A 24,690-nucleotide genomic window follows, 5' to 3' on the forward strand; every position below is an offset into this window, starting at 1 on the left:
TGAGCAAACTTAGGGGTCTGTTCCTGCTGAATTGTGCTTAGTACAGGGGAATACCTATGCTGCCATAGTTTTATGGTATCTCTTTGTACAGGCTATGAGCAAACTTAGGGGGCTGTTCCTGCTGAATTGTGCTTAGTACAGGGGAATCCCTATGCTGCCATAGTTTTATGGTATCTCTCTGTACAGGCTATGAGCAAACTTAGGGGGCTGTTCCTGCTGAATTGTGCTTAGTACAGGGGAATATCTATTGTGGAAAGTGTTATGGTATCTCTTTGTACAGACTATGAGCAATTGTCAGAGGTTGGTAATAAGCAGGCAGACAAATATGGTTCCTTGGGCAAATTAACCTATCCCTTTACATTTAATAAATCATGAAAAAAAAGCCTGAAAACATTATCTCTGCATAGTGATGAGCTTGGGATGGTATATTCAAATAGATGTCAGTGGCAAGATTGGTGTACAGTCCCAGACATTGCATTTTTTAAAATGTCCTATTGTTCTGCTGCCCAGGCCCCCTCCTAACATGCCAGATATGGACCCATTAGGCTGATTAGCTCTGGACAAGCAGAAGGGGGTCAGATATTGTCTCCTCAAGGGAGAGATACAGATGGGACCTGCTTGCCGGGTCGTTATGCTGAGATGACATCACACTAGGCCACTCTGTGAATTGACCTTGTTGGCAATCTAATGGTTTCTGGCTAATGACTTGTGCCCTGAAAGGAAGCGCCACCTCCTGGCACTCTGCAGAACAGAAGGCACATTGTGCACGGTGTAGTTTCAGTACTATGGCTGAGATACGCCGTAACAGCCAGGAATCTACAGTATTACTGCCAATAGTATAGAGGCTTCCGTAGCACTCCTGCTGGGGAACTCACAGGCAGTAACATCACATTATGTCAGTAAGTTCTACTTCATATTAAACAATTCTGGCCTCGCTCCTCTGGATTATTTCACAGAGAAAGAAAAGTTGCAAGATTTACATAACTGAAATTGGTGATTTTAGAAAACTCTTTGTTTCAGAATATAAATGTAAACATTTTACATGCTGTTTGGTTTGCAAGAATCCTCACATCTGGTTGGCACGATACCCTGCTCGTATATGGGCTGCGCTAACAGGATTCCAGATAAAATAACAGATTAAGGACCCGGTACGACTCTGCTCGTTAACTTGATGAATGCGGCGGCTCATTCAGCGCTTTCTGTACCTCCTTTTCCCATTAATGAGAGGGGAAAGCGCAGGGCAGTGGGATTAATCTGGCCCCGAGGGAGGGGGGGAATTTAGGGAAAGGCCCATTCATAGAAACACATGGGAACAGAAAATGAGATTCATATCTTTTTGTTTCCTGCAAAAGCCCAATATCCATTGTGCAGGAGGGATAAACCACTTCTCTATTGTGAAGGGAGATACCATAGGCATAAAATAATTAGTGTTTCTTTGGAAAGCGTCCCAGCAGCCCTTCTAGTGGTTTAAATCAATTAATTTAAAGCAAATGCCTGGTTATAGCAGCACCCAAAGATTAAAATATAGACCTTAATATTAAGAGGGACCAGATTCATCTCATTGGCCACTAAATATTCAACTAAAAAAATCTTTAATATACAGAGTGGGTTGTAGAAACTTTATTTACAAAGTAATTGCTTTTAAGGGCAGTGGCACACAAGGCATTTTGAGGTGATTTAATTGCTTCTGCCAGTTCTTTTAACAATTTGGGCCACATGACTCTGCCGGGGAATTGACTTATGGCAGCTCCCACTCATGTGACTAAACTAAATACAGGTATCGGACCCCTTATCCGGTTCCGAATTACGGGAAGGTCATCCATTTTAATCAAATAATTCACATTTTTAAAAATGGTTTCATTTTTCTCTGTAATAATAAAACAGTACCTGTACTTGATCCCAACAAAGATATAATTACCCCTTAATGGGGGCAGAACAGCCCTATTGGGTTTATTTAATGGTTAAATGATTCCCTTTTCTCTGTAATAATAAAACAGTACCTGTACTTGATCCCAATAAAGATATAATTACCCCTTATTGGGGGCAGAACAGCCCTATTGGGTTTATTTAATGGTTAAATGATTCCCTTTTCTATGTAATAATAAAACAGTACCTGTACATGATCCCAACTAAGATATAATTACCCCTTATTGGGGGCAGAACAGCCCTATTGGGTTTATTTAATGGTTAAATGATTCCCTTTTCTCTGTAATAATAAAACAGTAGCTTGTACTTGATCCCAACAAAGATATAATTAATCCTTATTGGGTTTAATTAATGTTTAATAATTTTTTTAGTAGACATAAGGTAGGAGATATGAATTACAGAAAGATCCCTTATCCGGAAAACCCCAGGTCTCGAGCGTTCTGGAAAACGGGTCCCATACCTGTATATATTTCATACCTTTACATCAGGGAGGAGTTTAGTTAGGGTTCCCAGAACAGAGTGAAGCCCCAAGATTGGCAAATGTCAGATTTGTGTGCCACCAAGGGGGCAGTGTAGAGTAGTGGGTGTGTCTGGATAGATTAGGGGCGGGAAGTTTTTGACAACTTTTTTTTTTTGGTTGGCGACTACTGGGGAGAGAGCCTTCTTACTGAGTAATTTGGGGCCCAATAATTTCTCATAGCCACTTGGTGCTTTAGATTTAAAGGCGTTTAGATGCAGTTATGTGTAGCACTGATTTCCACTACACTTTCTGCTTATTAGCTCTGTTTGTCGGTAAGGAGAAAGGGGAGAATATAAAAAATTTTTAGCCCCCCCACTAGGCACATAAGCAGATGTTTGCATTAGATAGGCTCTTCATAGAAATGGCGGGCTTATCTGCAATGACATTCTGTGCTTCATTTTGCCCAGTATTAACTGTCCTGTGCGGCTAAACACTGCACCGCAGGTGCCAGGCAGCGATTTTAGTGCTGGGAACTAAATGGAAATGTGTCAAAGAATGTGTTCTGCTGCTTTTATAAACACAAAATAGAATGTGCCGATGTAATAGTATGGAATAGTCTCCTCTAACTGTGTAATCATCTTACAAAAAGCCAGCAAAGGGACATGGGGCCTGTCCAAAATGTTTGGTAATTGAAAATTCTAGCTGTAATATTCAAAGAAACAACCCTGCTTATTCTGTACAGAGAGATACTATAAATCTCTGATAAAATAGGCTGTGCTATGCACTGTTCTGCAGGAACTAAGTTTGCACATAGTCTGTACAAAGAGATAGCATTAAACTATGGCAACATAGTTATTCCTCTGTACTAAGCACAATTCAGCAGGAACAGCCCCCTAAGTTTGCTCATAGCCTGCACAGAGAGATACTATAAAACTATGGCAGCATAGGGATTTCCCTGTAGTAAGCACAATTCAGCAGGAACAGCCCCCTAAGTTTGCTCATAGCCTGTACAGAGAGATACCATAAAACAATGGCAGCATAGGGATTCTCCTGTACTAAGCACAATTCAGCAGGAACAGCCCCTAAGTTTGCTCATAGCCTGTACAGAGAGATACCATAAAACTATGGCAGCATAGGGATTCCCCTGTACTAAGCACAATTCAGCAGGGAAATGTTTGTGCATAGTGGGCTTTTTTAGGCATCCCAGGTTCCAGTCTGTCTCATATCCGGCAGCTTTTTATACCTGTTATTTTCCTATTTGAAGCATAAAAGAAAAACAGAAATATCCTCTTTTACTTCTGAGTGTTTGGTTGCCTTTATTGTGGCATGAATGTAACCAATGAATCTGTTTTTTTGCTTACAGGGCGTGAGGCTCTACTGCCGGCTGCACAGCCTTTTCACCCCCGTTGTAAAGTAAGTCTTACAAATAATTTCCATGGAGCACACTTATGTATCCAGTGTTGTACATCTATAGAGAGAAAATGATATACAATAATGATATATATAATTATATGATATATAATGATATATAACATATATTTAGTTGGCACAGGTCTGAGGTCCCAAGCTTTCTGGATAATAAATCCATGTTCTACTGAAATGTTTTGTGAGGCCAAAGTGAAATCCTACCTGTGCCTTTGTGCTTTGTATTGTCCCCTGCTGCCATACACCACACAAGCCTTAGATATTCATGGGGTACAGTTAAGGTGGCCACACACGTGGCGATTTGCGATCTACCTCCTTCTACCTACCTCCTACCTCCCTCTGCCGATTCAGCCCTGACAGCAGATTTTGCTCAGGTGCCTTCTATGGCGCCCGATCAAAATCTTTTAACCTGGCCGATCGGCGAGTCGACCGATATCAGCAGCCTCCTGCGATATCGGACAACTCGCCAACTTGCCATACACGCACCGAATATCGTACGAAACGAGGTTTCGTATCATATTATCGGTGCGTGTATGGCCAGCTTTAGGGACAAACAGATGAGGCAAGTAATGCTCTTGGCTTTGTATTTCCATGGGAGGGGCCCATGCTTCTGATGGCGCGGGGCCCTTTGTCATGCTAAGAGGGTCCTCACCGCTGACCTGTTATCAATCAGAATTTGTATTGTTTAAAGCTAAATTAGATTACGCTATCAAAACCAAGCCATACAATCAAATTGCGCAATTGGCTTGGGACTACACAGTAAGGAAAGCTTTATATGAATAAAACCATCCAATTAGAGTCTCGGTGTTTAGCTCAACAATCAATAACGGTGCCGATCATTACTAAATTGCTCATTTCCATTTTTTTTACTGTTAAAAAGGTTGTTACCATTTGAAACATCAGTGTTTAAATCCCTCATCCCCTGCCAGCATTAAGTGTTTTAGACTCTCCTCCTCTATATAGATAATAATAAAGGAAGGGATGCTGTTCTGATCCCTTAAAGCTGTCCACCTCACTTACTCCTGTGAATTTAGTTACCACTGATACGTTAGTGACCTGTGTTACATCAGACCTCACACATAAAACAAGTCCACATCGAGGTTGCCTGACTGCCATTAGCATCTGAAAACCTTCTTGGATTCCTTTGGTAAAAGCTTCTTTCAGGAATAAAATGCAACATAAATTCAAAGTGCTTTGTGAAAGTGAATTTGTGCTCCGCTGACCCCATGTGAGAAGGAGAATAGAGAGACTTCAGATTTCCAGCGTTTCCCCTCAGTGAGACCTCTTCCAGGCATCCTCTAATCTAGCATGAAATATGACCTTGTGTCCTTTAGTGTTTGTAGAGATAACAAGAATAGAAAACATCAAGAATGGGCAAGAGGCCCCCTCCGGTTATTTATTTTGAGCAATATACACCCATTTAATATTATAGGGAAATACAATTTCCAATGAAAGCTCCCATTACTGTTACTGAAACACGGGCTTCCAGCTCTCCAGGGCTAGTGGCCATCTTAAGGCAAGAAGGTTCCTCCAAAGGGAATCTTACCTGCTCTGTATTCACCCAGTGTGCAAAGCTTTGCAATAGGAGAGCTGTCATAAAAAATATGTTTCTATTATAACTACTGCAAGGGACGTATAGCCCCCAACAGCCCTTCAGTCATGATAGCCCGAGAGAGAGCGGATAACCAGAGAGAGCGTTTCATTGGAGAGCTGATGGGAGAGACCCACCAATTAAAGTGACTGTAATGCCTGGCAACATTTTGTAGCTCTTTGAAAGCTGTCTATTAGTTGATTTATTACAAAGCAGGTTCTGACCTGAACCTTTATTTACAGGGGGTACTTCTTCCTTTTCAGTCAGGCTGCTGCTGAATTTCTTGCCTTTTATTGTGTATACATGGTTGTCTGTATTAGACTTCCTTATCTCAGCTCAAACCTCCAGGGCACGGGATTGAGCATGCTAAGCTTGCTCCTCTCTCATTCTCCCCCTCCTTCCTCCCACTGTTATCTGAGCACAGGGCACAGAGATGGAGGCAGGGAAGTGATGTCAGACCAAGCTAAAATGGCAGCTGCTATCATAAACAAATAGAGAGCATTTCTAGGGCTATTTACTCAGGTATAGTAAAGCATTCTACATAATAATTATAGCGTTCTAGCTTGTACTGTTGTCTATTGGGAATAAACTGCCTCAGTAGCTTTCCTTCCCCTTTAATGTCATGTGATTTCAGATCACTAAACAACTAAAAGTGAAGCAGAATTGGTGAAATGGTTCCTGTAACTAAGGTTTAGATTTATAGACAGTGCTAAAAATAAAAAAAAATATTACAACACATAGGAAACTTTCCAAGAGCCTCATGCTGGTGTCCAATGGTAACAAGCGCTTTGGTCACATAAGGAAAAAGATTTTGTCAGCATAGTTAATGAAAGTGAGTGAAGAGAGGAAACGTTACTTGATAAGCTTCCCCTAAATCTCTATAGACTGAAGTGAGCTACTGATTCATGTACCAGTATCCTGTATGCATTATATCAGTGGTCCCCAACCAGGGGCTCAGGGGCAACATGTTGCTCACTAACCCCTTGGATGTTGCTCTCAGTGCCCCCAAACCAGGGAGTTATTTTTGAATTCCTGACTTGGGGGCAAGTTTTGGTTGAATAAAAACAAGATTTCCTACCAAATAAAGCCCCTGTAAGCTGATAGTGTGCATAGAGGCCCCTAATAGCCAATCTTAGCCCTTATTTGGCTCCTCCATGAACTTTTATGATGCTTGTGTTGTTCCCCAAGTCTTTTTACGTTTAAATGTGGCTCACGAGTAAGAAAGGTTGGGGACCCCTGCATTATAGGATAGTCATGGGCTCCAGCAGAAGTTAAATGTGCCGGGCACAATCTGCAAGAAATGTCAGACATCAGCGAAAAAAACAAAATCATAAAACCCCTAGCAGGTTGCTAAATCTTTGTTGGCACTGAAGTGCCACGGCCGTCTTAAGTACAAGGTGCCGTCTGTCTGAGGTTTGGCAAATAAACTTGTTTTGCTTTAAAGCACATTTTCTGTTTGCCGGTTGACGTGCCAATGTTTCAGATGAGCTGGCCTCTCCTTAAATACCACAAAAATAACATTATCTAGCAACTTTTTCAAGTTCCTGTTTGTACTTGGCAAGTACAGGGCTGGGATTCTTTTTTTTCTTTCTTTCTTTTTCCTGGCCGATCTGATAGGAATTTTTACTTTTTGTAATGCTGTGTTTCTATATTTGGATTCTGTTTTGCTTTATAAATATGTACAAGAATGAAGTAAACCTTCAATCAAAATTCACAGGCAGCAGTTCTATGTGATATGATGATACATATATGTATAAACTAACACTACTTGGCTAAAAGTATATGGACACCTGTCTTTCCGACATCTCATTTCCAAATCAAGAAGATGAATATGAAGTTGCTCCTCTCTTTGCTGCTATAACAGCCCCTGCCCTTCTGGGAAGGTTCTCACTAGATGTTGGAACATTTTTCTAGGAGTTGCTCCCATTCAGCCAAAAGAACATTAGTGAGGTTGGGCAATGATATTGGGGATCAGGCCTGGCTCCCAGTTGGGGTTCCAACAGTGAGTTGAGGTCAGAGTTCTTTGCAGTCAAGTTCTTTCACTCCCACCTCCAGCCTACCCATTCTGTAGGACCTGACTTTGTGCATGGGGGTATTATTGTGCTGAATTGGGCCTTCTGAAAACTATTCCACAAATTAGAAACCATGGCATTGTCTGGAATATCTATGGATATGGAATATCATTGTACCTTGTAACCTTAAGGTTTCCTTTCATTGGAACCAGGGGCCCAAACAATGGAAACAGCCCCAGATCATTATTTGTTCTCCACCAAACCTTACCATTGCCATCATGCATTCAGGCAGGTAAGGTTCTCCTGCTATCTACCAAACCCAGACTTCTCCATCAGACTACTCAAATGGTGAAATACCAGTCCAATGGTGGTGCCCATTACACCACTCCAGCCAACACTTGGCATGCCACATAGTGATGTTAGGTTTGTTTGCCTCCGATCCCCCATAAACACCCCATTCCCACACACCCCACAATTTCATTGTTTCAGCAGTGATCTTGGAGTATGTAAATACTTTTGGCTTTATAGTGTATATATGTTTGTTATTTATATGTATATGTTACTTTTTTAACAAGCAGTCACTACTTTTCATAATCTTACAGAGTGTTACAGCATAGATAAACTCTTTTTATTCTTACGCCAGTGTAGAGATTAGCAGCTGTTCTTGCTTTACCCTTAGGGCCCAAGTTATGGCAGAGGATATCAAAGCTCTGGAGGCAAAATCTCTTGTTTGCCTGCGTGCCTGTGTGATATCACGCTGCACTTCTGTGTTTTATATGGGGTTTATGGGGGCTATGGCACACAAAATGTTTTGACCTCTGTGGCCCTTTAAAATGAGCTATTAGCCTTTGTCTGTTGCTAAACTGCACTTCCCAGCAACCCATTGACCAGACTCTTGACTCCCAACAGCTGGTTTGCAGGAAGAGTAATAATCATTGCATAATGTTTCTCAAATTCTACCCTGGAGGAAATGGGTTAAAAGCGAAATGCGTTGCGTTTGTCGGGAAGGTTTGCTGTTATTTATACTAACTCAAGTGGATTTCTTCCCTGAGAGTTAATTGAGCCCTGAAAGTCGTTTAGGAGTCCAATACAAGTAGTTAATTAATATTTTACATTTAAGTGCACTTTGGCTACCCCCGCTGCTTCTAGGCCAAAAATAGCAGATTAATACCACGATGAGCAAGGGAAGATTACCACGACTAATAGTCCTGTAATTAATGCTCCGGCTTTATGTGTTTATGTGAGTCCATTGCTCTTCTGCTTTGTATTTATGACAAATCAAGAAAATAAACCCTTCATTTATGCTGTAAGTATCGGGAATACCGTGCTTCGTGATGTTCCATCATAAAGTTTTTAAATGGTATCACTTTTAGTATGTTGCAGATGAACATACTCTATAACTGGCCATATCTTTACTGGCAATAGCCACTCATTTGGCTGTTTCTGAACAAGCTGGCCTGTGTATTATTATTAGTGTTGAACATGTCTATAGTGCCAAAACTAGGTCCTTTGTGACCAATATGTTAAGGCTCTATCCAATAGGGAGGCTAAAAAATACGTCTGGGCGGGGACTGCATTGGGTCTAGAATGTAGTTCTCTTTGGACAGGTCAGTGGTGTAACTATTGGGGAAATAGATGCTGCTGGTACCTGCGGTCAATTCATATTGTCATTAGGTGGGGGGCTTGGGTCCCAGAAATATGCTTTCCTTTGGGGCCTAGGGATGTAACCTTATATGCCTGTTTATTGTATCTAATTGTTGGCCTGGGGTCTAAAATGTCATTGTTATTATCTGCTGCATATTAAAAGTCCTCAATTATGAACATACAGTAACTGAAAAATGACAGTAGCCTACAGGGGGCAGTCACACCTTTATGTTCATTAATGTAACTGTTCTAAACTGATTAATTGGTTAATCTGCTGCCTGGGTGTCAGTTAAAGGGTAGCCCCTTCTGTCAGTACCCAGCAAAGGCCCCATTAGCCTTGGTTGCTGAAGAAAAGAAAATCAGCGGAAGGTAAATTGCCGTATTTTGTGTGCTCGGTGCCAGGCAAAAGGCGAGTTTTAATCTCAGTCAATAAACTGCTTCAGATCTTTTATTTCCCCTTGTAACCTTTTCCCTTTGTAAGATTTCTGTGATCCAACTTTGCCTTTGTTTGGTTTCCCATATGAAAGGCAGAAGTGCTTATGGCAGCTAAATGATTCCTTTAGGCCAAACATCAAAGAGGAAGATGTTTAGATTTGTTCATTAAAAGGTTCCTGCTCTGCAGTGGCTGATTTGGGCTAATGGAGAATTTTACATTTACTGTTAATTGTGTTGCAATGGGAATAACCCCAAGTGTTGTTGTAGCAGCATCATTTGCTACTATCTGCTGCAAGCAAAAGTGGAACTTAAAGTTCTCTCTGGTTGCTGGGGTCAGTGACCCAGAAGGCTAACTAATACATATACCACTTGCTATGTCTGTAACTTAGCTAGAGGTGCCGTTGTTGTTTTATTGTTGTCTATGGAAGGACTTGATGCTGGCAGGAGGTGGTGGTGCGGGCTCTGTTGCCAATGGCAAACACTGAACTTCAGCCAGCTTCATTCATCCTACTAAAAATCACCCATGACCACCTCCTGTGCCTTCCTTTGACTTTAATGGGAAGATTTTATAGCCAACCAATACCCTCCTCCAGATCTTGTCCCAAGGAGTTATATAACCATGTCCTGTTGTTCTGTTTGTTTAGAGATCGCGATTACCACTTGAAAACATACAAATCTGTTATTCCAGCCAGCAAGCTTGTGGATTGGTTGATATCACAGGTATTGTAAACATTTTATATTTTGTCTTTCTTAGATCTATTTACCTTCTTTAGATATGCTATTCTGCCTCTAAAAGGCAAATACAAACTGTCAGTTTGAGGGTTACTTTATTCTGCTTCATGCCTTTTTATGTTGGCAAATAGCGGGCTTTGTCCTAGGCCTCTCAAGGATGGAGACAGTATGGCAAGGCGGAGACAGTATGACAAGGTGGAGACTGCATGGGAAAGTGAAGACAGTTGGGCAACATCGAAGCAGTAGGCCAAGGTGGTCACAGTGTCATAGTATAAAAGGCAATAGAGACATTAGTGGCAACAATATGGCAAGAGAGGGAGTAGGGCAAGAAGCAGTATGGAGGAGATAGGTCAGGACTGCCTCAAGATAATGAGGAGTGCACTATGGTGACAAATGGCAATAGAGTAAGTTTGAGGCAAGATAATGACAGAAGGGCAGTTTGGAATCAGGATGATGACAATAGGGCAAGATGGCCAGAGTGTGAATATTTAAAAGACAATAGGGACTAATACTGACAGTAGGGCAGGGAAAAGAGAGTAGGACAAGAAGCTGTATGGAGAAGATAGTTCAAGATGATGACAGTGGGGCAAGATGTAAATAAGTGAAGTTGGAAGCAAGAGGGCGACCATGGGGCAAGATGATGATCAGTAAGTCAAGATGGTGACAGTAGGACAATATGCAAACAGCAGGGCAATGCAGTGATAGTAACACTCTTGCCCAGCCTGCTGCTCTTCAGATGTTGTTGAGGCACAACTTCTAGTACCCACTAACAGCCAACAACTGTTGGGCTTGCTGTAAATACTACTTTGACCACAGCAAGAGCCATAGGTCAAACACCACTACCTCTAGAGGTTTCCCTGAATCAGATTCACTGCGTGCCACTGCTCAGTTTGTGGCTCCTTTATCTTACAGGTCCATTAAAGCTCATAGAGAGCGGAAGACAATTTGATGATAATTAGCGGAGGCAATGACTCCCGCCTTTCGGAATAATATCACAAGAAAGGAACAAAGAGAAGCCGCATATAGTTACTCCCTTGCCATCTTGCTAAAAATGTGTATTTATAGAAATGAACGGCTTTTCTTTCTGAGCAGCACAATATCCCTAACTGCCAATAAAATGGCAGTCGTCCATATTTAGGCAAATAAAGGAATGGAATGAAATGAGCTGTTTGTGGAACTTTCTTTTTTTGTTTTTCCCACTCCTGTGAGACAAATATCGATGTTTATAAAAGGGAAGGGGAATCCTATTTTATTGCCGTTTAAAAGATTACCTGACTGCAACTCCCAGCATCTCAGGTATCAGGAGTCTGGATCATCTGGGAGGATCTCTTATTGGCCAACAATATTTATTCAGTTGTTGCTGGTAGACCAAAAGTTTGTTTTATTTGTTACAGGGCGACTGTCAAACCCGAGAAGAGGCGGTGGCATTAGGCGTTGGGCTCTGCAATAATGGCTTCATGCATCACGGTAATGAACAAATACTTCCCTATGTATAAGTACTTAGGCAATATATGTAAGCTACAACCACCAATCACATTCATGGGTATATTATTCTAAGTGCTCTGTACTGGTTAAAGCTAAATGCTGATTAGTTGCTATAAGGTTACTGATTCAGATGTAAATGGATATCTTTTCAGCAGTTTTGTGTGCACCACTGCCTCACCTCAGCTTCATTCGGTTTCTCCTACTCAAAATCAGACATAAAGGGTCTTCAGGAAACAGTACAGCCAATGTACAGGATACGTTCAGATAATGGGCAGTTGATTCTAGCGAGATAGTTGCTCTAAAGGGTTAAACCTAGAATCCTTGCCATAAAGTAATGATCCCCAACCAGTGGCTCGTGAGCAACATGTTGCTCCCCAACCCCTTGGATGTTGCTCTCAGTGCCCCCAAACCAGGGAGTTATTTTTGAATTCCTGACTTGGGGGCAAGTTTTGGTTGAATAAAAACAAGACTTACTACCAAATAAAGCCCCTGTAAGCTGATAGTGTGCATAGAGGCCCCTAATAGCCAATCTTAGCCCTTATTTGGCTCCTCCATGAACTTTTATGGTGCTTGTGTTGCTCTCCAAGTCTTTTTACATTTGACTGTGGCTCACAAGTAAGAAAGGTTGGGGACCCTTGCCATAAAGCAAGATGGCACTGATGTTTAACAAGTACTAGGAGCTGCATTTCAGGGCCAAGTTTATCCAGAATGACACCACTTTGTATACCATTACCTATTCACACTTTTTTTTTGGTTAAGTATTTACTTGGCCTTTTTAATACTCTGTATGACGAGCCCCTGTCCTACTGACTCTGGGCATGCCAGGCTGGTTTGGTGTTGGGATTCAGTTGATGCTTGAGAATCTGCCTTTCTCATTTACTGGAACTAATTTTAGCCTTTGTCATTGCTTTGTGGTTTTTGAGCGCTGCACATTGCTGGGAAATCAGACAGGCAGCATAGTGAGTCCTGTAATTTTCTAGCTGGGACACTACTGCTCTATGGGTAATATTGTTTATTTCTGGTAAGTGGCTTCATAACATGGATTTAATGACATGTTCTGCGTATTTAAGATTGCTGCTTACTAACTGGTACTGGTCAGTCTAGGTTACCCCAGACAGGTTATGTGTTTCATAGCACTCCAAGTCTAGAGCACTATTAAAGGACCAGTAACACCAACACATGAAAGGCTTACCCTACCCTGGTATAATGCTAAGGAAGTTCTAATCACTGGTGTTATCACTCAGTACATTGGTTCGTGTATTAAGTAAAATCATGTGTAGTTGAGATTAGCATTTCAGCAATATTGTCTTCCTTTTGCCAGTGTTGGAGAAAAGCGAATTTAAAGACGAGTCACAGTTCTTTAGATTTTATGCCGACGAGGAGATGGAAGGAACCAGCTCTAAAAACAAACAGCTCCGTAATGACTTCAAACTCATTGAAAATATCCTGGCAAAGACCCTCTTGGTAAGGAGAAGTCAACATGTATTTAATTGCAAATTTTCTGCCTTATACAGAAGGGTCATCAGAGTGATCTGCAGCTGAATTCTCAGGATAGAATACGGTGATAAATGAAATACCGCCCCAGGATCAGACAAGGTCAAGCTGTTATGACCATGGACAGTTGTTTAGGCCTATGGAGACAGTTCCGTTATAGTGAGTCAGGAAAGGCTAAAAGTAGCATGCCCCTAAGGAAGTGGGAGGAGAGAGAGGAGATATAGGAAGGGAGAGAGGAGGATATGGTGGACATATTTAAATACAAAATAAAAAAAGGCAGGCGTCACAGAGAGGAAGCCAATGTTATGTGAACAGAAAGAGGTTATTTTCTCTGGGAAAGGGGGTAAAGTTCAGGAAAAAAAAGGCGGAAGTCCTGATATTCTTACAGAAAAAATGATAAATGAAGGGAAAACCTTCCTGGCATAGTCAGCAGGTGCCCAAACAGGAAGGGCGCTCAAACGTGGTCTCACTGAACAATGTCAAGGTCAAAGATCAGACTTCAGGGAAGCTTGGAATGTATCAAGTTACTGTGATCCGCAGCACTATACATAAGTCCACTAAGTTTGCCCATAGCCTATACATATAGATACCATAAAACTATGCCAGCGTAGGTATTTCCCTGTACTAAGCACAATTTAGCAGGAACAGCCCCTAAGTTTGCTCATAGCCTGTACAGAGAGATACCATAAAACTATGGCAGCATAGGGATTCCCCTGTACTAAGCACAATTCAGCAGGAACAGCCCCCTAAGTTTGCTCATAGCCTGTACAGAGAGATACCAAAAAACTATGGCAGCATAGGGATTCCCCTGTACTAAGCACAATTCAGCAGGAACAGCCTCGTAAGTTTGCTCATAGCCTGTACAGAGAGATACCATAAAACTATGGCAGCATAGGGATTCCCCTGTACTAAGCACAATTCAGCAGGAACAGCCCCCTAAGTTTGCTCATAGCCTGTACAGAGAGATACCATAAAACTATGGCAGCATAGGGATTCCCCTGTACTAAGCACAATTCAGCAGGAACAGCCCCCTAAGTTTGCTCATAGCCTGTACAGAGAGATACCATAAAACTATGGCAGCATAGGTATTCACCACTGGCTGATCTGATCAGGCCCACAGTCAGACCCCCGACAGTCAGAGTGCCAATGTGATCCTCCTCTGACGGAATTTTTAGACCTGTCCAAAAGCTTTAGGAGGGCCATATACATGGACCAATAAGCTGCTGACTTTGTCTGGAGAGGCCAAATTGGCATCTTTTATTGGCCATCTTTATGCAATGGAATATGTGCTTCCATATATATATATTCCTTCTCGTCTGCCCCAAACTGGTCCTGCCAGCTCAAGTTAGTTTACCGTGTCACATAGGTGTCCCACCTAAAAGCTGCAGGACTTTGTGCCCCCTTTTATGCTGTAAAGAGGCCCCCTGTGCCACCGAAAGGTCTCACTCCATGTACCTACACAGCACGGTCATTGCTGCATTTCATTTCTGCTCTCCATGCTGGAAAGTGGGACTCACAAATGGGAGGTGTGAATTCACCCCATGTGCCAAAGTTGGGGGGAAGATGGAATTGTATGTGTTTAGCAAATGTCCTGAGAAGCTGAGGAATGCTGTAATTTGTACACAGAGTCAGAGGGAAACATGGCAGAGACATAAGGGCAACAGCTGTTTTACACATCACGGATTTCATAGCCTCTCATTTGGTGGACATAAATACAGTTGTTCGGCGCAGGGAAGCATTCCACACGGCTGAGGCCGGCGCTCCAGAAATAGACTTTTATTTTTCCGTTTTTTTTTCTTCTTTCAACTTAATTCCAGAGATGAAACATCCAATCAAGCCTTCTGCATAAATGAGGCCCCAGACAGTAAAGTTCTGTTCCATATGCAGTGTTACTAAAAGGGGCAAGTTATCCCTGAATTAAAGATGCCACCACATGCGTTGTTGAGGGATACTGTTTTGCTCTGCTCAGCTGGTGCAACAGGGAGGCTTAAGAATTGAGGAAAGAGAGTTTCATCATCAACATAGGAAGGGTTTCTTTTACTGTAAGGTGCACTGGTTGTATTAAAATGCTGATTTGTTTCCGATGGTCCTAGGCACAAAACTGTATTCCCTGCAGTTAAATACAATTAGACGGCAAGCTCTGTGGGAGCTTCTCAGGAGCTCCTCAGACTTTCCAATGTAGCACCATAAGTCACCACTAGAGCTTGCCATAGGCGGACCATTTGTCATGCTTTGCTATGGGAAAAAAGCATTAGTGATTAGCCACTTTGATTACTGCAATGCTCATTATGCCCATGTTGTAAAGCTTGCAGTGCCTGAAATAGAAAACATGGCCCACGAGGGACAAACCTGACCTAGAGACCCCTTTGTCCTAAAACAGTTTAACAAAGGCATTACTGAGTATGGGAAGGAAGCTGGACTCTCTTTATTTCCTTTCCCTAAATGTAACGCTGTTTGACCTTTAGCACAGGCTTAAATGGTGACATCTAGTCTTTCAGCTAAGCAAAAGATCAGGTTTCTGCAAGGCCAGGAGGTTACCCAGTAATATAGGCATAGTATGCCCCTAGCAGTAAATAATAGCAACCAATAAGCTACAGTAAATCCTCATACTGTACTGTCTAAGGGAAACAATATGGCACCTCCCTCCCATATGTATAAATACAAATATACAGAGAAGGGATGTTCTGGGCACACAATAAGCTGTACCCTCATACTGTACTGTCTAAGGGAAACAATATGGCACCTCCCTCCCATATGTATAAATACATATATACAGAGAAGGAATGTTCTGGGCACACAATAAGCTGTACCCTCATACTGTACTGTCTAAGGGAAACAATATGGCACCTCCCTCCCATATGTATAAATACAAATATACAGAGAAGGGATGTTCTGGGCACACAATAAGCTGTACCCTCATACTGTACTGTCTAAGGGAAACAATATGGCACCTCCCTCCCATATGTATAAATACAAATATACAGAGAAGGAATGTTCTGGGCACACAATAAGCTGTACCCTCATACTGTATATATAAATACAAATATACAGAGAAGGAATGTTCTGGGCACACAATAAGCTGTACCCCCATACTGTACTGTCTAAGGGAAATGACAGCTCCGCCCATATGTATAAATACAAATATGCAGAGAGAGAATGTTATGAGCACAAGATAGCTTTCCCTGTCTTTTAAAAGAAAAAGAATTAACTTAAATCCCCATACAACAGGTTTTCCCCTAGACTGTTGGCAATGTCTAGCTAACCCCCACGCATGCACACCTTCTCAGCTCCATTTCCGGTTATAATCTGCATAATACATTCTCAGTTCAGTTATAATAAACCTCTCAATCTCATATTCAGCTCAGGAAGAGCAATTAGAGCCCCATTATCTGCCCTACCACCGTCAGTACATTGCTGCCTGCCAACCACTTGCCCTGTGATGGTTAAAAATATCTCTAGAATGAATTTGCTGGTTTATATTCTTGTATTCCTCTTTTATACTGCACAATAGATTGAAATGGGGGAATCTTTCAGTGCTTGCTTATAAGAATGTCAGATACGGAGTCTTGGGCGCTTCTTTTGTTGGCTGAGAGATCTGTAAGAGAATACGCCCAGGGTGCCAGCAGCTTGGGAATTTACTATAGACTGGTTCCTGATCAATTTGCCTGTTCACATTTGTAGATTTTACCCCAAGAAGAAGATTATGGGTTTGACCTGGAGGACAAAAACAAGGCGATTGTGGTGAAATCAGTCCGGAAAGGGTCCTACGCTGAGGTGAGACTCAGCCTGTAATGGCTTTTTAAATAGACCTAAAAAAATATGTAATTTCCAATTGGATATTAATAAACATTTTTAAATCCACCTGCTTACTACACCCCTCCCACCACTCAGTCTACACAACTTGGCACTACCAGATATAGCATCTAGACAGCTTGACCTGTATTGGTCTTTGTGCCCCAACCATTGGTACATCTCTAAGCCCCTTGAGAAGGCAATTGGACACACCAGTGAGCACCATATCTGGGAATCGGAGGGACAACAGCTCCTGTGCCTTGAGGCCCTCTTTGTCCCTTTGTACTAGGGATAATCACACAAATTGCAGGACTTGGTTGACTTTATGTATGGAATAGAACTGTGGTGCCAGGGTGTTATGGTAAATCCCCTCTTATTGGTGATCGTCTCTCTCATCCTCTGACTTGCAGATGGCTGGGCTGCAGGTCGGGCGGAAGATCTACTCCATCAATGAAGACTTGGTTTTCCTGCGTCCCTTTTCCGAGGTGGAGACCATGTTAAACCAGTCGTTTTGCTCTCGGAGGCCCATTCGCATCCTGGTGGCCACCAAGCAGAAAGAGTAAGAGTTAATAATTACACACATATATATATGTTTATAGCATTGGGACCTCAGAGTAATTTCGTAAGCATTCAAGAGATGCTTAAGATACTTTCCGCATGCACATATAAGAAATTAGGAACATGAGCCGCCAAGGAAACAGAAGCAGAGGCCATGCCTTTAATTTAACCAGTCGTTCCAAGGCACCGGGATTTTCGTCACATGTCCACGCAATTCTATTCCGCAGAGGAGCTGTAATTTAGTGAGCAAGTGATTGTGGCAGATATTAATTCATGTCGACAGTGTAACGGATGGATAATGTAGCTGCGACGCCTGTCAGGCTCCCTGATGTAAAGCTCTAAAATGGGTTTCTGTTCCATGGGATTTGCCATGACTGATGTCTCAAGGTTCCCAGATTGTTTGGGTGGGAATTTCTGATATTCCCAGTTTGTAAACAGAGTACCTTAAAGGGGCACTAAAATGACACTGGTGTGGCAACTGGTTGCAAGTTGTCTTAACAAGCCTCCTTATATCTGCCTTTTAATTCCACTGGATCCGTGGAGTGTGGGGTTCATTCCATGCTGTAAAAAATACCCCTCCTCTTATGCTTCTCTAGTTATGGGTACGAAGGAAAAATAAAAATATGATGTAGGATTCAGTAGGGGTCATTTACTATTACCCCAGATGCAGAACGACACAAAAGTGTTCATCAGAAACAGTGGCATAACTACACAACGCTGGGCCCCCTTGCAAAAAAATCTTTGGAGGGGCCAACACACACACAGCAACCTGTAGCCTCCTCCCACATGTTTGTGAGCATGCAGATTTTCAGGTAAGAGAGCACCCAAGGAGGGGGGATTTCTATACAGCAGACCCCGTGCTCCAGGCCCCCCATGTCCTAGGGCAAATGTTGCTTCCTTTTTAGTTATGCCAGCGCTTCTGAGGTCTGGCTGCTCTCTCTGCACTTTACAGTGGAGTGGAAATCAAGAGCAAATGGTGTTTTGCACCCTGCCATGCACTTTGTAAATGACCCCTAATACCTGGTTAGTAAAGCCTGACTCCTCTCCAGAATGAGCCAATTAAATACTAATAAAGGCATAGGACACTCAGTAATCCTCCTTATTCTCTTTTTTTCCCCACTCAGAATCATAAAGATCCCAGATTCCCCCCAGTCGCTTTGCTTCCAGATCAGAGGAGCGGCTCCCCCTTATGTCCATGCTGTTGGAAGAGGTAAGGCTACCTAATAAGGGATACAATCAATTCCACATTTGCCTTTTAATGAAAGTCTTTTTAATCCTGTTAGGGCTCTGGTACACAAGGAGATTAGTCGCCCGCAACAAATCTCCCTTGTTGCGGGCGACTAATCTCCCCGATATGATATCCCACCGGTGAAAATGTAAATCGCCGGTGGGATGGCATATGTGGCAGCGCGATTTGCGGAAATTGCTGAAGTTGCCTCGAGAGGCAACTTTGGCGATCGCACCGCCGTGTATGTCATCCCACCGTCGACTTACATTTTCACCGGTGGGATGTCATATCGGGGAGATTAGTCGCCTGCAACAAGGGAGTTTTGTTGCGGGCGACTAATCTCCCAATGTACCAGAGCCCTTAAGGGCTCTGAATCCTCCAGTGATGTAAACTATGGTGGGGGGGGGGGGGTGTCTTTTCTGCAACTGTGTCCATTGATAAGACAGAAGTCCTGCCCTGCTTTATGGCAGGTATTCTAGATTTACACTGAGGAGCAGAGCAATGGTCTCACACCACACGCTGTATTTGCAGCACTACTCATGGGAGACTTAAGACTGATATGAATGCGAAAGCCATGTAAAGAGAAATGGGGCTCTAAATATAGGCTCATTAAGTGTTTTATTTGATTAGAGAAGCAAAGGGCTAACATTACAGCACAGTTTGCCACATTCATTTCCCAGAATGCAGCTTTCATTTCCAAGAGTTCCAGTAAAACTGCATTCACTGAACCAGATGCCCATTTTGCGGCACTTTGTTAATCTTGTCCAGATGTGCTCTCAGTCAGACCCCTTGTGCCTGACTTACCTTTAGGGTTGGGGGCTGTTTGGGCCTCTGTGTACCTGAAATCCTATTTTGAATCCTAGTCTGGAACTGGGCCCAGTTATTATCCCACTGCTTTAGGATGGCTTAGTAGTGTGTAGGGTTGCTAGCTTTCTCAAAATCTTTCACTGGCCACAAGGTGCTGGAACAAAAGGGGACAAGGGGCACTGATTTAAAAGGGTTGGGATTATGATGAAAAATGGCTATGACACATAACGGCCGGAGGGAATGATATAGAGTGATTAGTAAGAAAAATGTAAGTTTGGGGTAGATTGGGGGCAGATAAAGGGTGGCCCAGTGGCTTATCTTAAGGTATTACAAATTTACCAGCAGCTACATTGCCAGCTCCGGACTTGGCAGGTGTTTCAACCGGAGTAGTATGGGAACCCACAGTTGGGCCCCATGGAAAGTGAGCCCTACTAACTAGTAGAATGCAGCACCAATTTAAAAAAGGGCCTCATTCCTGCATGGGGCCCCTGATCTGCCCAAACCCCAATATATCAGAACCTCGCCCATCATCTAAACAATGTAGCAGCAGGGCCCTCCTCCAGCCAAGACAGGTCTGTTTAATCAGCTGGCTAATGTTTCATTGTACAGGTGTCGGACCCCTTATCCGGAAACCCATAATCCAGAAAGTTCCAAATTACGGGAAGGCCATCTCCCATAGATTCCATTTTAATCAAATTATTCACATTTTTAAAAATAGTTTTCTTTTTCTCTGTAATAATAAAACAGTACCTTCCACTTGATCCCAACTAAGATATAATTACCCCTTATTGGGGGCAGAACAGCCCTATTGGGTTTATTTAATGGTTAAATGATTCCCTTTTCTCTGTAATAATAAAACAGTACCTTCCACTTGATCCCAACTAAGATATAATTAATCCTTATTGGAGCCAAAACAATCCTATTGGGTTTAATTACTGTTTAAATAATTATTTAGTAGACTTAAGGTAGGTGATCCAAATTACAAGTACAAGGTGATGTAAATTCAACTTTTATTAAGTGGGGATCTTACTTTGTCCAGCATCCTGATCATGTCCAGCATGTAAGGGGTTAATGCATAATACCGTTTATTAATAAGACACAACAAATCAGCACTACATCCCCTTCCCAGTGCAGACGGGTGGCTGGATTGGCTACACGTGGCAGCTAGCAGGCTGATAGATCTGAATTGGGAATGACAGGATGAGCTATTTGGCTGCAGAAGGGACTGGAGCACAGCTTGGGCAGGACCGTGCCTCCATTCAGCTAAAGTTACTTTCTGGCCTTGCACTGATTTATGGGGGACCCTTCCAACAAGCGCTCAGTATAATGTCAGCAAAGACTTCTCGCACCGAGCGGGGATTTATTTCCCATGAAGTTGTCCCGTTCCTAAAGCGCCTGCAGATGTGCAGCCATTTGTAGGGCAGGTTGGTGCTCGGCATTCCCACATCTGTTTCAGGTTTTTCCGCAAGGATGTGTTCTGGCTCGAGGAAACGGCAGCAGACCATTTTATTGTCCCTGAAGGGTTTCAGATAGAGTCATGTGCGGGTTCTAAGCCAGGTATATGTTTTGTTTGAGCCTTAAAAATAAGCACAGGGAAGGGGGTATTTATTTGGGCAAGTGCCCCAAGGGTTTGAGCGCTGGATTCAGAGCTGAAATGGAAGGCTTTCACAGACTTGCCAAGCAAAATGTGGATGTTAGCCATTGGCACAAATAAATCTATAGATGTGATCCAAATTACAGATAGACCCCTTATATAGAATGATCCAAGTCCCAGAGCCATGTGCATGTGGGTAAGGTTAGTGCTGACTAGCAGCCAGTCAGGCATTAGAATTTTTTACACCAGGGACCAATAATACAGTTAATTCAGGTGTGAAATTAAAGTGGATTAAACCTGGGGGTACCCACACTGCCCTAGCTGCTCCCAGACTACTACTACTCCCAGAATACTTAGCCAGCCATTGTGCAGCAGGACACAGTTTATACACATAAATGAGAGATGGGAGAAATGAGGGATGTTTGGGCAGTAGCTGGGCGGCTCTGTATTTTATACATGAGGCGGAACATTACTGCAGTCCAGTCACGTGGAAAGATCACTCCAGGTGAGTTCCCCTTACACCATAAATTGTGAAATCTAGACTGTAAACACCCATATATTATCCACATAGATAAATACAGAGAGTATCCATTGCCCCTGAAGTCGGGGAAAGGAGGCATTAAAATAGTAGAAATGTACAATAAAAAAAAAAAAGCCTGGAGTTCAAGGAAAACATCAGATTCCACTTGGAAAAGAATAAAGGGTAACTGCCCTCAGATTGTATCTGAAAGTACTGTGTTACACTAAATCAAGTTGAGTTGTGTTTGACAAAATCAATACATTTAGCATGTGCTGCTGGGGTGTTGTCTTTGAGCTCCTATTTGCCACATTCACACTTAAGGGAAACTCTGCCATTATTCTGATAAATAAACTTCTGGGGACTTAATATAGGGTCTTGGTGCAACAATACGGTGCATGGTTTGTTGTGACACTGTATCTTACTCTATTTGCTAGTAAATGGTGCACAGCAGGGCATGGGTGCCATCTAGCACACCCCTTAGTGTTATGTCTTTCTACAGGTTCCCAGGCGGCTGCCGTCGGTCTTCACTCAGGACAGTGCGTTTTGAAAGTGAATGGGAATAATGTGATGCATGACAGCTACGTGGAAGTTCTAGATCACTTTACAGCATTTCGAAGCAACCCACAAAACTCACTGGTGAGTTAAGAGAAGAGGCAATCAGGCAGTTAGTTCACCAGAGTTTAATAGAGCTGATGTTCAATGCTCTACCTACAACTATAATGGGTGCCCAGGGACACCATCATGGGGTACAGAAGGTTTTACGTTCAGGGGCCCTCTGGCAAAGGGGGTTAGGCCAATGCAGGTGGGCATGTGTCCACGGGCATCATTTATTCTATTTCTTGGCAGGGTCCATCACTTGGGTGGCCATGATAATTTAGTAATATTGGGCCCTATGATTATTGATGACTCCACTTTTGGTCTCTAAATCATTTTTTTAATGCACTGCTGCTTTTGTAGGGACTGTTCCAGTGGATCTATAGAACGCATGAAGATGCAGAGGAGGATAGAGCTCAGAAAGCCACATCAGACGAATCTCTGAATGGCAACCTCGGTGAAAGCCTTGAATCTAGCCTATCCATTGAGCGATGGGAGGGCACGCATGATAACCAACCAGGTATCATATAATCCTTGTTTACATAAATTAATTTTAGATAAATAAAGAATAATGCCCAGAGCTTTTGCAGCAGTGCCATTTTCCATGGATATTAACCAAGAAGTTTGCTCTGCTGTAAGGTTTCAGTGCAGGCGCCCCCAGCTACAGACTGTAGAATCTTAGATATATTTATGTGTTATGGGTGACAATATATATGAATAAAGGTGACTCAAAATGGTATAAACTGTTTCATTTCTCCGCAGATCAGGGTTTGCTATTATTTTCATGGTTGACTCCCTTCACCATAATATTTGGTGTGTACTGTAGCTTATAATGGAGGTATTATATGGATGGGTAGCAGCTCCCCCTTGTGTTTGTGCAAAATAGTGCTAGTTATATAGTAATATGCTGAATTGAGATACTGGGGTTTATTTTTAAACATTGGGAAGATTTGTGCCTGGGCAGTTACCCATAACAATCAATAAGCGCTCCATGGCAATCCGTGGCCCCATTGACCCTTGTGTCATATAGAGCCCCTGGGCTGAGAATGGCATGTCAGGTACACAAATCATTTATGGGTTGTTTTTTTTTTTATTGGAAGTCAACAAAAGTCAATGATTGAGTTACAGGTGGGATCCAGAATGCATCGTCTTCACCCAGTGAGGATGTTCCACTCATTAATCTGACGGTGGAGAATGTTCAGCTGGAGCATGGGGTGGTGTATGAGTATGTGAGCACAGCCGGCATCAAGAGCTACATCCTGGAGAAAATCGTGGAGCCTCGCGGGTTATTCTGTATCACAGCAAAGGTAGGGAGCTAAAGTCAAACACCCTAAGCACCCACATTAGGTTTTGTTGCATTTGGAACCCATTTAATATGCCAGTATATGAGAGAAAACTCCATGCAGATATTGTCTTGGCCAGGATTGAACCCAAGACCCCCAGAGCTGCACAACAGTGTTACTAACCAATAGAATTGACCTGTCTTGCTTCATTCAGATCCTTCAAGCCTTCGTTGCGGATGATAACCAATTCGTGAAGAATTGCATGAGGCTCATCTCCATGAGTAAGACGGTAATGACCATGCCGCAGTACGAGTTTCGCCACATCTGCGACACCAAGCTGGAGAACATCATCAGAAGGATCTCAAGCTACGAAGAGGTGACTTTTTTAGATATTCTTATTCAGGATAATGAACTTCCATCCAGTGACATTGCTGTTTCATGGTCTGCCTGCCCATTGTTCTTTATGCTTCTCTGCTTCAGGGTGAAGTGGTTAAACACCTTCCTTTCAGCAGCTGATCAGACAAGCAAATTATTTATTAACACCCTATATTATTCTTCCTGGTGTTATTGTTTCTACATTGATTATTAATCTGCAACAACAGCACCACCTGTTAATCATTTTGGTTAATTGTATCTACAGTCGGCTGAAAATTAGAGTCATGAGAAAAGGAAAGACTTGTGGTGGCTTTCATCTTCTCACTAACTTAATCTACTATGACTAGAGTTGGCCAATTCATTATTCTAAAAGTGTAAAAACTGCCAATATCTGGGGAAACACCAGATTAATGAATATACTGTTACACAGTTTGCAGATGAGCTCAAGAAGAAGGTTAGTCCGTCTTTTAAACAAGCTACGACGGAGCAGCACCCACTACAGAGCATGGATTTCTGTCCCACCAACTGCCACATTAACCTCATGGAAGTCTCATATCCCAAGACGACTACCTCAGTGGGAAGGTCCTTCAGCATTCGATTTGGGAGGAAAAACTCATTTTTTGGTTTAGACCCAGACCAAGGTATAGGATAAAAGGGATTACAGAAGCTGATAGGGAAGCTTCCACCCTACATGCACATAGAGATATACAGAAAGCAAAAGGCTCAACCAGATGT

General features: G+C 42.5%; 1 protein-coding gene across 1 annotated transcript in view; it reads left to right on the forward strand.

The window, feature by feature from the left end:
- prex1 (phosphatidylinositol-3,4,5-trisphosphate-dependent Rac exchange factor 1) overlaps positions 1-24,690 on the forward strand; it is a 152,875-nt gene that overhangs the window by 110,951 nt on the left and 17,234 nt on the right. Inside the window, exons 13-24 of the mRNA XM_002933157.5 lie at positions 3,750-3,799; positions 10,138-10,213; positions 11,620-11,692; positions 13,032-13,174; positions 16,886-16,978; positions 17,407-17,555; positions 18,679-18,764; positions 22,203-22,339; positions 22,661-22,817; positions 23,426-23,604; positions 23,795-23,956; positions 24,386-24,596. Coding sequence (XP_002933203.2) covers positions 3,750-3,799; positions 10,138-10,213; positions 11,620-11,692; positions 13,032-13,174; positions 16,886-16,978; positions 17,407-17,555; positions 18,679-18,764; positions 22,203-22,339; positions 22,661-22,817; positions 23,426-23,604; positions 23,795-23,956; positions 24,386-24,596 — 1,516 coding nt within the window. The remainder of the gene's footprint in view (positions 1-3,749; positions 3,800-10,137; positions 10,214-11,619; positions 11,693-13,031; positions 13,175-16,885; positions 16,979-17,406; positions 17,556-18,678; positions 18,765-22,202; positions 22,340-22,660; positions 22,818-23,425; positions 23,605-23,794; positions 23,957-24,385; positions 24,597-24,690) is intronic.

The sequence above is a fragment of the Xenopus tropicalis genome, chromosome 10 (genome assembly GCF_000004195.4).
Source record: "Xenopus tropicalis strain Nigerian chromosome 10, UCB_Xtro_10.0, whole genome shotgun sequence".
Taxonomy (NCBI): domain Eukaryota; kingdom Metazoa; phylum Chordata; class Amphibia; order Anura; family Pipidae; genus Xenopus; species Xenopus tropicalis.